The sequence below is a fragment of the Pollachius pollachius genome, assembly GCF_949987615.1.
Source record: "Pollachius pollachius genome assembly, chromosome: 8".
NCBI classification, from domain to species: Eukaryota; Metazoa; Chordata; class Actinopteri; order Gadiformes; family Gadidae; genus Pollachius; species Pollachius pollachius.
In genome coordinates, this window is record NC_136941.1 from 23793970 (window position 1) to 23806936 (window position 12967).

Genomic DNA, 12967 nt, shown 5'->3' on the forward strand with positions numbered 1-12967 from the left:
AGGGCTACGCATGATGAATGATTTGCTCTAGCAAAGTGACCATGGCTGAGGAAATCTCAGGAATAACGTTAATTAGTGGGTTAGTTGCCCCTCATACATGCCAAGGACCTCATTTAGAAAAACCATAGACATGCATTGATGAATCATAATCAACCAATTGAGAGTTGCCACATGTGGACGCCCATAACGACCGTAAATGGTCAACTCATCCAGAATGTTCATATATCTGGATCAGTGTTACTGGACATACTAGAAACCGCCAGCACACTACATCACAAACCTGCGGTCACATGGTTACAGTTAGCCAATCATTTAGTGTCATAGACCTGAGGTATTGCCCGTATGTCCGACTTCTACACAAGGCCCGTTACAGATTCATTCCCTTTCTTCACTCAGCACCAAGTTTTTAAATGAGTGCTGTTGTTTTGAGCACTTCATAGTGGACAATGTTTATCTCCTTGTTCTCTTAATGGGTCTCAAAATATTTGTATATACGTGAAGCCAAGGTGATATATATTTTTATCATGCTATATCAATCCTATGCTTTTGTAGAATGACACCAAGGGATGAGTGTTGATGTAATAACTGACCAATCAGCAACCAGTCCTTATCCAGCAGTAATGCCACTATATTTTTAAGAAGCCAAATGATCAGATTGCCATTAAATCTATTGGGATCAATTTCACTAAGGAATTGCAGTAGTGGGTGTCCTTGCAGCTTTGTTACCCATCTTGTATTTATCCACAATATCTTGTATCAACTGACATTTGTTTTCATACAGCCTCATGCCACTTATCTTTTGGTACGTTACATATAACAGTGAGACCTTTTGTATTTGGCTGTACTGACAAAATGGAAAATTGTATCTTGAACTTTTTACTGCCTTTATGAACTTTTCTTTGAAAAAAAAAAAAAAACAGGTGGTCATTTCATGGATTTTAAATGGCAAACCACTAACAAGACCAGCCGAAACAGGAAACGTGCACAGAACTTGTTTACAATTGCTATTATTTCTGGTCTTATAGCATTTATCAAAAGCTGTTGTACCCATTATTTTGTTTACTTGCTTCAATAAAGTGACAATTTCTAGATATTTTTTTTCATAGATCCTTTCTCCCACCTACACATCCGAAAGATGGAGGAGCTTCGGGCTTTTTGTAGACATGAGATCCATTAAGTGTTTATTAAATGTAGGCTATATACACAATCTGAAGGAAGTTTATAAATCAACTCAAAAACATTTAACATCAAAGGACATACTCCATGGCCAGTATCCGTTTGATTCTTGTATTTCAGTGACCTGAAATAACCTAGTATGCAAGTGAAGAGGTGGGCGATCTTGGGTTCAGAGGAAAACAATGCTGGTGATCATTTGAAATCTGTGTTAAAGTCATAGGTGTCGTTGTTGGGGCTGATATCAACTGGAACTGACTGGAATTGGACTTTGTTGCTTTTATCTGTAAAATAAATGCCACAAAATTATAATTTAAGGAATCGTCCATTTAATTGACTGTATTGTAGGATAGTAATTTACAGTTTTGTAGGATATTTACTTACTTTTGTTATCAGTTATTTTCTTTACATCCTTGGTATCTTCCCCTGGTCCAGATTCTCTGTTGGGCTCCTCCAGCTGTAAAGAGTAGAAGGACTTAGGTTTCATGAACCACGGTGGATTCAGATGACTTTGACACAGGGTGTCTGGCCAGCAGGATCAGAGTTGGATTAGAAGTCTTCATTATAGTCAGACTTGCGTTAGTGTCCTCATTTCCTTTTTGGGATCCAGACATTAAAAAGAGGCATACATCTAAATTGTGAGGGTCAATATGGTCTGTTGCAGCCCCATTACAGACATCAAGTATGTGGCTACTCGAGTCTAACATATAAACACCGTTATTATAGATTGTTTTAAGATTTTATAGACTGTTTTAAACAGAACAATGACTGGATGCAGTGCGATAAAAGTTACCTCTTTCCCTTCTTCCCTCGGTATTGGCACAGGCTTCTGAACGATGTTTGTGGGATTCAACAGACCGGCTGTGGGGCCTTTAGAAATCAGGCTTATGCTGCTGGCCTTGTTGGGATATTTAACACCTGATGGTGAGAAAAGGTCATCAATACGAATAACATGTGGTTTAAATTTCTTTCATAAAGAATGAACCCCATGAACACCTCTTTGAGCTCCTTTAGTTGGTTTTAAAAGAGGCAATGACTCCAGCCTAAATGTACAATAAAACATACGCTTGAAGGCAGTTCTAAAAAGACCTTATAGGCTTAATAACCCTGAATTTATCATTTCAACAGTTCAAATTATCTGTTGGACACATACCTTGAAGAGTTGCCTCGTTTCCTGTTTGGAGTTTGAGGAGATTCAAGCCCTTCTTGTTCTCGGTAACCACGGTGTCAGAGAGGTAGGGAGGCATGCTGAGGCTCTCTACCTTACTGTGATAACTCAGCTTGGCCCTGTGGAGTATTGGAACAATGATTCAATGTTAAAAAAGGTGTGCTTCCTTTTTTCCTCATCACATGAACAAATGTCATTGAGGATCAGAGTTGGATTAGAAGTCTTCATAATTTAGTCAAGACATTGCGTTATTGTCCTCATTTCCTCGCACTCATTTAGACTTGCTAATAAAACACAAGCCCTCACCCTGTCCAATCATCCAGGAAAGTGGTCGCCGATTGCTCCATGTTAGCAACTCCACCCTTCATCAGATAGCCACGTTTCTTTGCCAATAACGTTATAAATTCCAAAGAGTTTCTGTAGTCCGGTATGTTGTACTGGAGCATTACCTGAAAAAAAAAAAGATAAGGTCAATATGCAAATCGACTTTTAATGTGCCCAATTCTCTCCTTCTGCTGACCTGCTTACCTGGACCTTGTCGCACTGCTTCAGCAGCGTCCTCACCGCCTCCAGAGCCTTCTCCTCTCCCTCCTCCACCTGAAGGCTCCGCAGGGCCAAGGAGGCAGGTGGGTTGGACGGAGACGCCACGATGCCCGGGCTGTCGTACAACTTTAGATTCTTCTGTATAAACACATCCTGCATAGACCTGGTGGGATGTAACGAGTGGAGTGAGATCTAGACATGTAATATAGAGTACTTAGGTCATTGGGTTGGATTTACAAAACGTTGATTCTATTCCGAGGTTGACTTGGTCACATTGATGTGGGATGTCAGCAGGATCAGAGTTGGATTAGTAGTCTTCAGGGGAAATCGAGACTTGCATTTGTTTCCTCATTTCCTTGCTGGAATCCCGATTATTTATAAGGCCTACATATATTGCATGGGGCACCGTCAAGTGCTGGTTTAAGGCTATACTATAGAAATCTTCCACATGTGGAAAGTTAGTCTCGTTAAATACCCCATCTTACAGACACATACCAAAGATAAGATCCACTCACTTTGTGATGCCCCTCTTGACCCCAGCGTTACATGCCCGGAGCCCCTTCATCGTGTTGATGAGACTGCTCTTTCCAACGTTAGGGAAGCCTGGTGAAAAGCATTTAAAGTGAGTATCACAGCTGAACATGCACCCAACCATTTAGTTATATTCGGGAATAACCTGCCACATGGGTTTCAAAAGAAAGAGCCATGACACTCACCGACGACGCCTACTTTGAGTGTCCCTTCGGGTTTGGAGGTGGCCTGGAAGCTCTCCAGCAGGCCGAGGAGACAAGCGTTACCGAAAGACAGTGAGGCTCGGGATTTGTCCAGAAGCGAATCAGGAAATCTCCGCTTCTTCTCTTGCTGAAAAAGAAGGTCAATATAAAAAAATAAAGCCTTTTCTTCAGCTTTATGATAAAGGAAGGGTTTGACAAAAGCAATTCAGAGTGGCATGTTCATTTAAACAATCTGACCTCCCAGTGTCTTTAACAAATGGTTCAAAATTCTTGATTTTCTTGTGGATACAATTTTAAGATGCAAGTGGAGTACTAGGAATTCCAAAACCCAATGTCAAACCGAAGCATCAAGCAGCACTGTGGAAGTCCAGAGCCCCCATGTTGCGTTCCGTTAGTTTCTCTTGGAGGTATAAACCAGTTATTACAGCACAAGCTGCGTAACCTTCTCAGTCCTCCTTCAAATATAGCTCGTTTTGGTAGTTAGGGTGTTATGAAGACAGCCTTGTCATCTTCGACTTCAGGTATGAAATTCCTTACCACGGTTTTGTCCACGAGCTGTGTAGATGCCTTGAACGCCACAACTGGAAACTCCTGCTCAAGACACTGGATCCACTTCTCAACATTTTCCTGAGGCACCAAATCTTGATAGAAATTGTTTTTTACCCAAGTTAGAACGAAAAGGCCCTCAGTTTTTAATGCATCTGAAGATTGTGCCACGTTTCTACATATTAACCTATTTTGGTCAGGACAAGCAGCAGCTTCTTGTTGCCCGGCCTCGTCAGAACCGCTTCCTCCAGCTGTGGACACCGGTAGCCCAGTGGATCTCTGGCATCCAACACTTCTAATATGACATCAGATTGATCAATTACCTGAAATGGGGAAAAAAACAATAATAATCTTAACCAGTAGCCTTTCAAAGAAAGTTAATCAATCCCAGACTTCAAGGCAGAAAATGATAAGTCAATGTAAAAAAAAAACACGTTTTCTTACTATTAGGGGTGTAACGGTACACAAAAGTCATGGGACGGTATGGTTCACAGTAGAGCTGGGTTTGCACAGCGAGTTTCTTTTCAAAGCAACAGTGATAGTAACACGTGGATGGTGCCTTTTCAAATGTGTGCATGGGTGTGTACGTGCTATACGTGGACACGGAGCCCTCTGTTCAGCCGGAGAGCGTGTCGGAGGCCCTCTCCGTAGCTTACGTGCGCATCCAATATTTTTGTTAACTATCTGGATGCAACGGAGACAGCAAGGGCTGTGCAAAATCATTCGCGGAATCACTTCTCTGGTTTGACTTTGCATCCTATTTACTTGGTACATTGTTTACTTTGCACATTAAGGACATATTGTTTTTTTTTGGGCCATAGTTTCCATATGCTAAAGACGTGTCTAGTTCACGGTCATGCAGGTTGTGTTCAGTAAAATAAATAGCGATCTGTTTTCGGCGCATGTAGGTCTATCTGCCTAAGCCCCCGTTGAAATAATTTTGATGTTGAAAGTTGACGGCGCAGTTGTTGAAATAAAAAGATTTAATTCATACAAATCATAAAAGCCTCCCCCAATGTCATTCTGGGTGCGTGTATACGAGGTGCGTGTGTGGGGGGTTCTTGATATACCGATTTTCGAATATTATTCAAATACTTCTCAGCGAATAACGAATAGCATTTTTGCCAGAAATGCACATCCCTAGTACCCATCCAGAAGTGCCTGTACCGTGACGGTTCGGTACAAATACGTGTATCGTTACCCCCTCTGCTAATTATATCTGCAGTATTCTTGATTTTGCCTTATCACAGCGAGTGGAAAAACAAGCAGGTCAGACTTACCGTGTTTATTTCACTACAAAGAAACTGCTTTGTATATTTGTTGATGGCATTCTTTTTGGACACTTCCTTTTCATCTGTGTCCTAAGAATTAAAAGGGTAGAATTAGCTCAATATATTTTTCAAAGGCTTTGAGTTAGTGTAGTTTTATTTTTTAACAGGTCAACCAAAGCTTGATGGGGACATGATCAGTTAGGGCTCCCCCCCTCATATGAGGGGACAATATATCCTTTCATGAGGAAAAACTTGAATTATTTCTCTGAAGAAAAATAGGGTCAATATCTAAATGAAAGCCCTTTCTTTTCAGCATCAGAGTGGCAACCTGGCACACTTTGAACAGACATCATTGGGTGACATGTGCTCCTACCAGTGAAGTCAAGATTCACTATTTTCTGGTGACTACAATTTTAAGATGCAAGTTGACGAATAGAGCTCCCAAAACTCAATGTAAAACAGAAGCATCAAGCAGCACTGTTTTGTGTCCAGAGCCACCGTGTTGCGTTCCGTTAGTTTCTCTTGGAGGTATAAACCAGTTATTACAGCACGGCACAGGCTGCGTAACCTTCTCAGTCCTCCGCTAGTTTACTGATCAATACCTGGTCCCTTACCACTCGAGCCTTCTTGGCCTTTGGATTCTCGCTTTCTGAACGCGGCGCATCCCTCTCCTTTTTCCTCTTGGCTCGCTCGTCTATTTTTTCTTGCTTCCTTTTCTGTTTTTCTTCTTCAATCTGTAAAAGCAACAACGTATCCATCATCAAAACGCGAGTGAGTTGGTCGTAAACTTTATCCAATGTTCTATTGTAACTTGACGGTCTGAGAAATACAACTTGTGTGATGTGACCGTCAAAAAGCCAACATCTGACACATTTAGATTATTAAATATATTTCGATTTTATCATTAATGATGATTGAGACATTACCTTCAGCTTCCTCTGTTCTGCTTCTCTGAGAACCTCCTCTTTGAAAGGTGCAATATTGGGGACTCCAAGATCCTTCTTCGCTCTTTTCCCCACTCCTTTCTTGCCCGCCTCTTTTTTGAGTTTTCTGTTGTGTTCTCGGACCTTGAAGATGAATCAAATGTTGAGTTTAAAAAAAATAATAATAATCAACTTATAACCAAAGTAAAACGTATTGGTTTCATAGGGTTAGATTAATATAGTCTACATTTGACAATGTGCATTCAACACATATTCTTAAAATTGATGTTAAAGTACACCTGTCTGTCTCTAAATGCGCATACAATGTGTATCCGCACCGCCACAATAAGAAGGGTTATGAGGGGGGGGGGGGGGGGATGAACATTCACAACCGGACCGTGGGCCTGTACTCACACGACACCAAACTACAAGCACGCTATTTAAACCTGACACAATCATCTTTACGCAGCTATTCTATTAGTGTCTCACCTTCTTCTGGATCTTGTATCGTTGGGAACAGGAGACCCTCTTACTCGCCTTCTTCAGCTCTAGATTAAACAGAACAGTATGCCTGGTGTCAGTAATGTACCGACCGACACATGGACGCCTCTACACCATGTGCAGTTACTGAATACAAGTTAAAACCACACGTTTACCAAATAACAACTGATGACTTAGGCTGCATTCATTTCTAAACGTTAAATGTGCCGTAAACAACCCCGATCTACAACAATTGTCTGTTATCTGTACTCACTGGGACGCTTCATGTTGACTGTACCTCTGCACGTGGTAGAATGAGGTCTACGCCATATCGGTCCTCATATCCGCTTCCGTTCTCTCTTTCATTCAGTCAGTGGGCAACACCGTCTGTGGGGCGCCCCCTATTGGACCGGGGGAGTCCCGGTCCCTAAGGGAAAACGATGCTCTGGATGCTTCAACGTTTGAATTGTACAAAGTTCATTAACTTAAAGATCCCATATCATGCTTCTTTAGTCTTAATAATTTCATTTGGGGGTACTACTAGAATAGGGTTACATGCCTGTATTTTAGAAATACTCCTTATTATTCTTACACTGTTCATTCCTCAAAAACAATTTCAGAAAGGTTCTGATTTGTATCATGTCGCTTTAAGGCCCCCCTCACGAGTAGCCCAGTCTTTTGCGATTGATCGAACGTTTTGCGCGTGCTTCAGCAAATTCCCAACCCAGAGAAGTTGTAAACATTGCGGGTAGCTGGCACTTGTCGTCACACTATTAAAGAAGTAAAGTTTGAACCTAACAGCTGTTTCAGGCATTGAGGGGCGTTCTCGGAGGGAGCGAATACTTCCCCTTGCTTGGACTTAGATTTGTCAATTTCAGCAGACATAAAACATGTATACATACATCATTTCACAGTCTAAAGCAAAGGGAAAAAGCATGATATCACCCATTTTACATTAGTACAAGTGTTCAGAGTTAGTATTCATACAGCCCGGAATTGCAGACGCTCAATGATGCTAAGACAACATTTTTTCTTATTTTCCATCGTTCTGATTTGTTCTGTAGTTTTATTTTCTGTCTTTTAAATCAGCCAATATAGTCTATGTAGATATAATATATATATATGCAGGGTGCGATTTGTGAAAAAACCAGAGGGGGGGATAATTTTGAGAAACATTTTAAAATGTTTCAAAATGAAGACGGACCCTGTGTATTTTGGTTGTTAATTATTACGATGTAATGGTGAAAATACTTTGGGTGGGGGGGATAATTTTTATGCCCACCGAGGATAAAAATAATTCAGCAGAGGGTAGGACGTGTAAACCAGAGGGGGGGATAATCCCCACCATCCCCACCGGCAAATCGCACCCTGTATATATATATATATATATATATTGTCACACAGTAATGTTACCTGTGACCATTTTTTATTGACAATTATTTTAATGGAAAGTTATTGGTTCCGATTCCTGGTATTCTTCCGGAATTCGTCATTTGTAAAAAACAGCAAAAAAAAAAAAATTAAACAGCAAATATATTGCATACACTCTAGCTTATTTTTGTTCCATTGCTGGTGAAAACTTAAATCTCCCACCGGTCCTATTTTTCTAAGGGACATCTCCTTTACCATAATTACGGCAGTCCTATTTTCTAAGGGCCCTTTTTTCTACTATAATTACGGTAGTCCTATTTTCTAAGGGATTTTACCTTTACCATAATTACGGTAGTCCTATTTTTTAAGGGCCATTTCCTTTCGTTTCCCATCATTACGGTAAGCAGCAGGCACTCCGCGTCACGTGACTCCGTAAAGCATCTTTTTGGTCCATTTTGGATGATACAAAGTGAACCTTGCAACCTTTGAAAATGACCAAATTACAGTTTTTAAACGTGTTTTTGACTGAGCGGCTCATGCTCGCCGCGCAGGAGATCTACAAATCTGTCGAGGACACCATCCTGGAGTATCAAGAGGAGATCGCGCTGAGAGAGCGGGAGAATGACCATCTGAGGCGGCGGCTGCGGGACGCAGGGATCGAGATATGGCCAGGTTAGCTTAGCCGTTAGCTTACTGCCCAGAGCTAACGCCAGGTTAGCTTCTACTGTTAGCTGCTAGCTCACTGCCCAGAGCTAGCGTAACATGCGTGCTGTATGAAAACCATGCTTAAATTGGAAACGTGGCGCTCAAATTCAATGTGTGAACCGTTGTGCCAATGTTTAGCTTTGGAGAGCTGCTTTCACGTTTAGCATTTCCTAGCACGCCTCCACGTACAGATGGCTCACTTTAGCAATTAACTTCAGCTGTTGTGGAGCCTCCGCTAACGTCTTAGCTAGTTAGGTAGCAACCTTTGTTCGTTAGCTAGCGACCGTTAGCAACGATATCGTGATTATTATGTTAAATATATATTGTGCTGTTATTTGCCCCATGCAGGCCATGTTCAGCATGTGAATCAGCGCTTGTGTTCAGCTTTGCTGTTTTACAACAACTTACATTCGTAAAATTTTACGGAACGCATTCTTATTAACCCAAATTTGAGTCTTGTTTAGAGAGAAATATGACGTGTCTAAATGATGACTCCTATGATAACTAACAAACTCCCCTGTGCTGTTATGCACCCAGACCGTCCGTCTATGGCCCTGTTGGATGAGGAGGAGGGTGAGCACCCGAGGCGGGAGTGGAGTCCCAGCATGGGGCATGAGGAACGCCTTCCCCTCCAGATCAAGGAGAAGAGAGACCTCCGGTCCAACCAGGGAGACGAACAACAGCTCCGCCCACACGGGTCGTGCAGCACCCCGGAGTCCATGTTCACACCGCCTCGCGTCTGCAACGAGTACCCCCAGGAGGGCCCTCACACATCCAGCATCCCCCAGAGCCAAGGGGTGGAGAACCGTGAGAGGGAGCCAGCGCCGAGGGCCTCGTCGCGACACGTGAAGGCAGAGGGCGTTGCTGGCGGTGCTGGTGGCGGAGGAGGAGGCCACCGAGGAGCCAGCTCCTCCAGCGGCGCTCCCCAGCCCCTGGCCCCGGTCAACCCCAACTGCTCGAATGAGAACAACATAGAGATCCAAGGGGCGGAGAACGGCGGACAGATGGCGGGCTCCAAGGGAGGCGCCGCGGGGAGCCGGGGTCAGGGCTCCCACACGCGCAACCAAGGCGGCGCGAGCGCCAACGCCGACTGTTCCCTCCAGAAGTCCCCGCTCCAGGGCCACCTGTCGTCCTTCAGCTGCAAGGTGTGCGGCGAGGCGTTCAGCCATGTGGGTCACCTGCACGTCCACGTGCAGGTGCACACGCGGGAGAAGCCGTACCGCTGCGGCGTGTGCGGCAAGTGCTGCAGCTCGTCTGGCCGTCTGCAGGAGCACCAGCGTAGCCACACGGGGGAGAAGCCCTTCCGCTGCCAGATCTGCGGGAAGGGCTTCACCCAGATGGCCCACCTCAAGGTGCACATGAGGATCCACACGGGGGAGAAGCCCTACAGCTGTCCTGTGTGCGGCAAGTGCTTCAGCCGCTCTGACAAAATCAAGCGGCACCTGCAGACCCACAGCCGTGAGGGGACCTACTTCTCAGGACAATGAGAGCCCTTTCAGGGTGATGGTGGTTTTTCTCGGAACCAACTGAAATTTGTGAATCACATTGAAACTGAACACTTTTTAAGAGAAAAAGCTGAAGTTGCTGCCGGATGAGACGTTTTTCATACTTTCGAAGAACTAGAAACGTACAAACATTAGTGTTTTCTTGTTTTGTTTTTTTGACCTAACGGTGGTATCTATGCCATAGTCCCTGCTGTAGGATGTGTATTAGTCTGTTTAAGACGTCTCTTTCATTTTAACTTCTCACACATATAAACTCTTCTAAGTCTCGATTCTGAGTAATTAGCTAGGCTTCTGAATTATTTAGTCTTTCATTAGTAATATGATTAGCATGATAAAGTCTTCCACACATGCCTTGAACCTGAAATTAATTCAATAATTTGTTCATCCATTTCCCCAGACTATTTTTTTGGTTGCATCCTTAAGGTTGCCGAAGTCAAAGTGACAGAATTGACTACTAATCAAACGTCTTGATGATCCATTCGTTGACAAGTTATTGTATTGGTCTGGTTTGCTTTTGATGTCATCGTTGGTTGGTTTGTAAGACTGGATTCATTGGGTTAAATAAAAACAACATTTAGTTGTTCTTTCTCAGACCTGGTTACAATGTCAATGGTCTGTTTGGAAGAGAGAGTCTTGAATGTGTAATTGAACAGTTTTCTGTTTAGTTTTGGTTGTGATGGGAGACTCATGTCAATGCTAACCATGAGCCCCTAGTAACTTTAAACTTTGTATTTTATTTTGCATTGTTGCAGCGCTCCCAATATCTCATTATCACTTTATATTTACCACCTCATTCATGGAAAATCTATACCGTTTTGTAAGATATTTGTATCTTGTCAAATACCACTAGTTTTTATAACCTGCACTATATAATAGCATTTCTCCAAAATGAAGGAATTTTACTCAAACCAGACCATCCAGTGTTACCTGTGTGGGGTCGTTTTTCTAGAGGCTCAGTCTGTGCTGATTATGTATTCACCAATGTTTCTACAACCTTTCTTTCAAAACATAATTTTTCTTATGGCCAATCCAAATGATTCGGTGGGTTTTGAGGAAGTCTAGTACCTGGTCTACTCGTCACTCGACTTTCAACAACGGAATTCACTTCTCTCAGGTCTAATGCTGCATTCATGTCAGGTCGGGGGAAATTTGTGAAACACATTTGACCGGAATAGCTGATTTCTCCACACATTTGAATGAATGAATCTGAATAACTAGTTTATTTGCTAGTTTCAATTTCAACTACAGCAAAAATAAACTAAAGGTATGTTCTTGTAAATTTCAGAATGCATATTAAATAAACAATGCATGTCAAAACATTTTAAAGTAACATTTCAACCAAGTAGTTTCTGAGAGGAGTACCGAATAGCTTTTTAAATACAATGTCCGGTTTTTAATGCCCCTCTGTTTCCTGACTGCAGCACGATTGAGCTGCAAAACTTCCGAGCCGACCAGCAATCTTTTTTTAAGTCCACCTGGGGGAGACACTTCGTACCCACACACACACATTACTGTATACAGTGTTGTATCATTGTGTTTTAAATGTTATTTTTTAATAAAGTAGTTATTGAGTATGAATATAAATTAAGTTGTGTTTATACTAGGTTACCAAATGATGAGGAGGGAAACTATTTTGCCTCATTCTAATCAAAATCCAAACCTGTTTCACGCCTCTGCTCTGAAGAGTTTTGCCATTTGGTAGATTCACAATATTATTAATGGCGATGACACCATGAAACATGCAGGATGTATGGCTATTCAAAGTTCACGTTCCTATGCGGCCAGTGACTTGTGAATTCTAAACACACACTAAAATCTTAATGTTTTGCTCCAGATTGTTGTAGAAACAAATGGAAACACCAGATGGTGTAGTGGCTGTTTTAATGTTTGTTAAACTGATATGAACTGAAATTTGATTTAATTTTCAGATAACATGCCTAATGTTTGTCACACATGTGCTCTTGCTCTTAAGAGAACCTCATTAGATATCATTCAAACAAAGGATGTGTGATAGTGAAAGACAAAAGTACAAAGCAACATGTAATAAAACTTGAGGTCTAACTAAAGCACAGTAAACTGGTTGAACAGAAGTCAGTGAGTGTGCTGTACAGAAATACATTTACACACGTGGACAAAATTGTTGGTACCCCTCTGTTAATGAAAGAAAAACCCACAATGGTCACTGAAATAACTTGAAACTGACAAAAGTAATAATAAATAAAAATGTACTGAAAATTAACCAATGAAAATGAGACATTGCTTTTGAATTGTGGTTCAACAGAATCATTTAAAAAAACAAACTAATTAAACAGGCCTGGACAAAAATGATGGTACCCTTAACTTAATATTTTGTTGCACAACCTTTTGAGGCAATCACTGCAATCAAACGATTTTTGTAACTGTCAATGAGACTTTTGAACCTCTCAACAGGTATTTTGGCCCACTCTTCATTAGCAAACTGCTCCAGTTGTCTCAGGTTTGAAGGGGGCCTTCTCCAGATGGCCTGTTTCAGCTCCTTCCACAGATGTTCAATAGGATTTAGATCAGG

General features: G+C 42.0%; 2 protein-coding genes across 2 annotated transcripts; one reads left to right on the top strand and one right to left on the bottom strand.

The window, feature by feature from the left end:
* Positions 1-27: 27 nt before the first annotated feature.
* Positions 28-7168, bottom strand: gnl3 (G protein nucleolar 3). Its single transcript, XM_079741074.1, has 15 exons — positions 7113-7168; positions 6848-6906; positions 6362-6502; positions 6050-6169; positions 5445-5525; positions 4352-4487; positions 4156-4259; positions 3601-3745; positions 3400-3487; positions 2870-3047; positions 2648-2790; positions 2327-2460; positions 1967-2091; positions 1558-1630; positions 28-1457 (listed from the first exon to the last, which is right to left on the bottom strand). The coding sequence occupies exons 1-15, from the start codon at positions 7123-7125 to the stop codon at positions 1369-1371; spliced, it is 1629 nt and encodes a 542-aa protein (XP_079597200.1). The 5' UTR covers positions 7126-7168; the 3' UTR covers positions 28-1368.
* Positions 7169-8668: 1500 nt separating this feature from the next.
* LOC307078887 (uncharacterized protein) lies at positions 8669-12551 on the top strand. The gene is made up of 2 exons (XM_079740898.1): positions 8669-8881; positions 9452-12551. Exons 1-2 carry the CDS (start codon positions 8701-8703, stop codon positions 10399-10401), a joined length of 1131 nt encoding a protein of 376 aa, XP_079597024.1. The 5' UTR covers positions 8669-8700; the 3' UTR covers positions 10402-12551.
* The last annotated feature ends 416 nt before the right edge of the window (positions 12552-12967 follow it).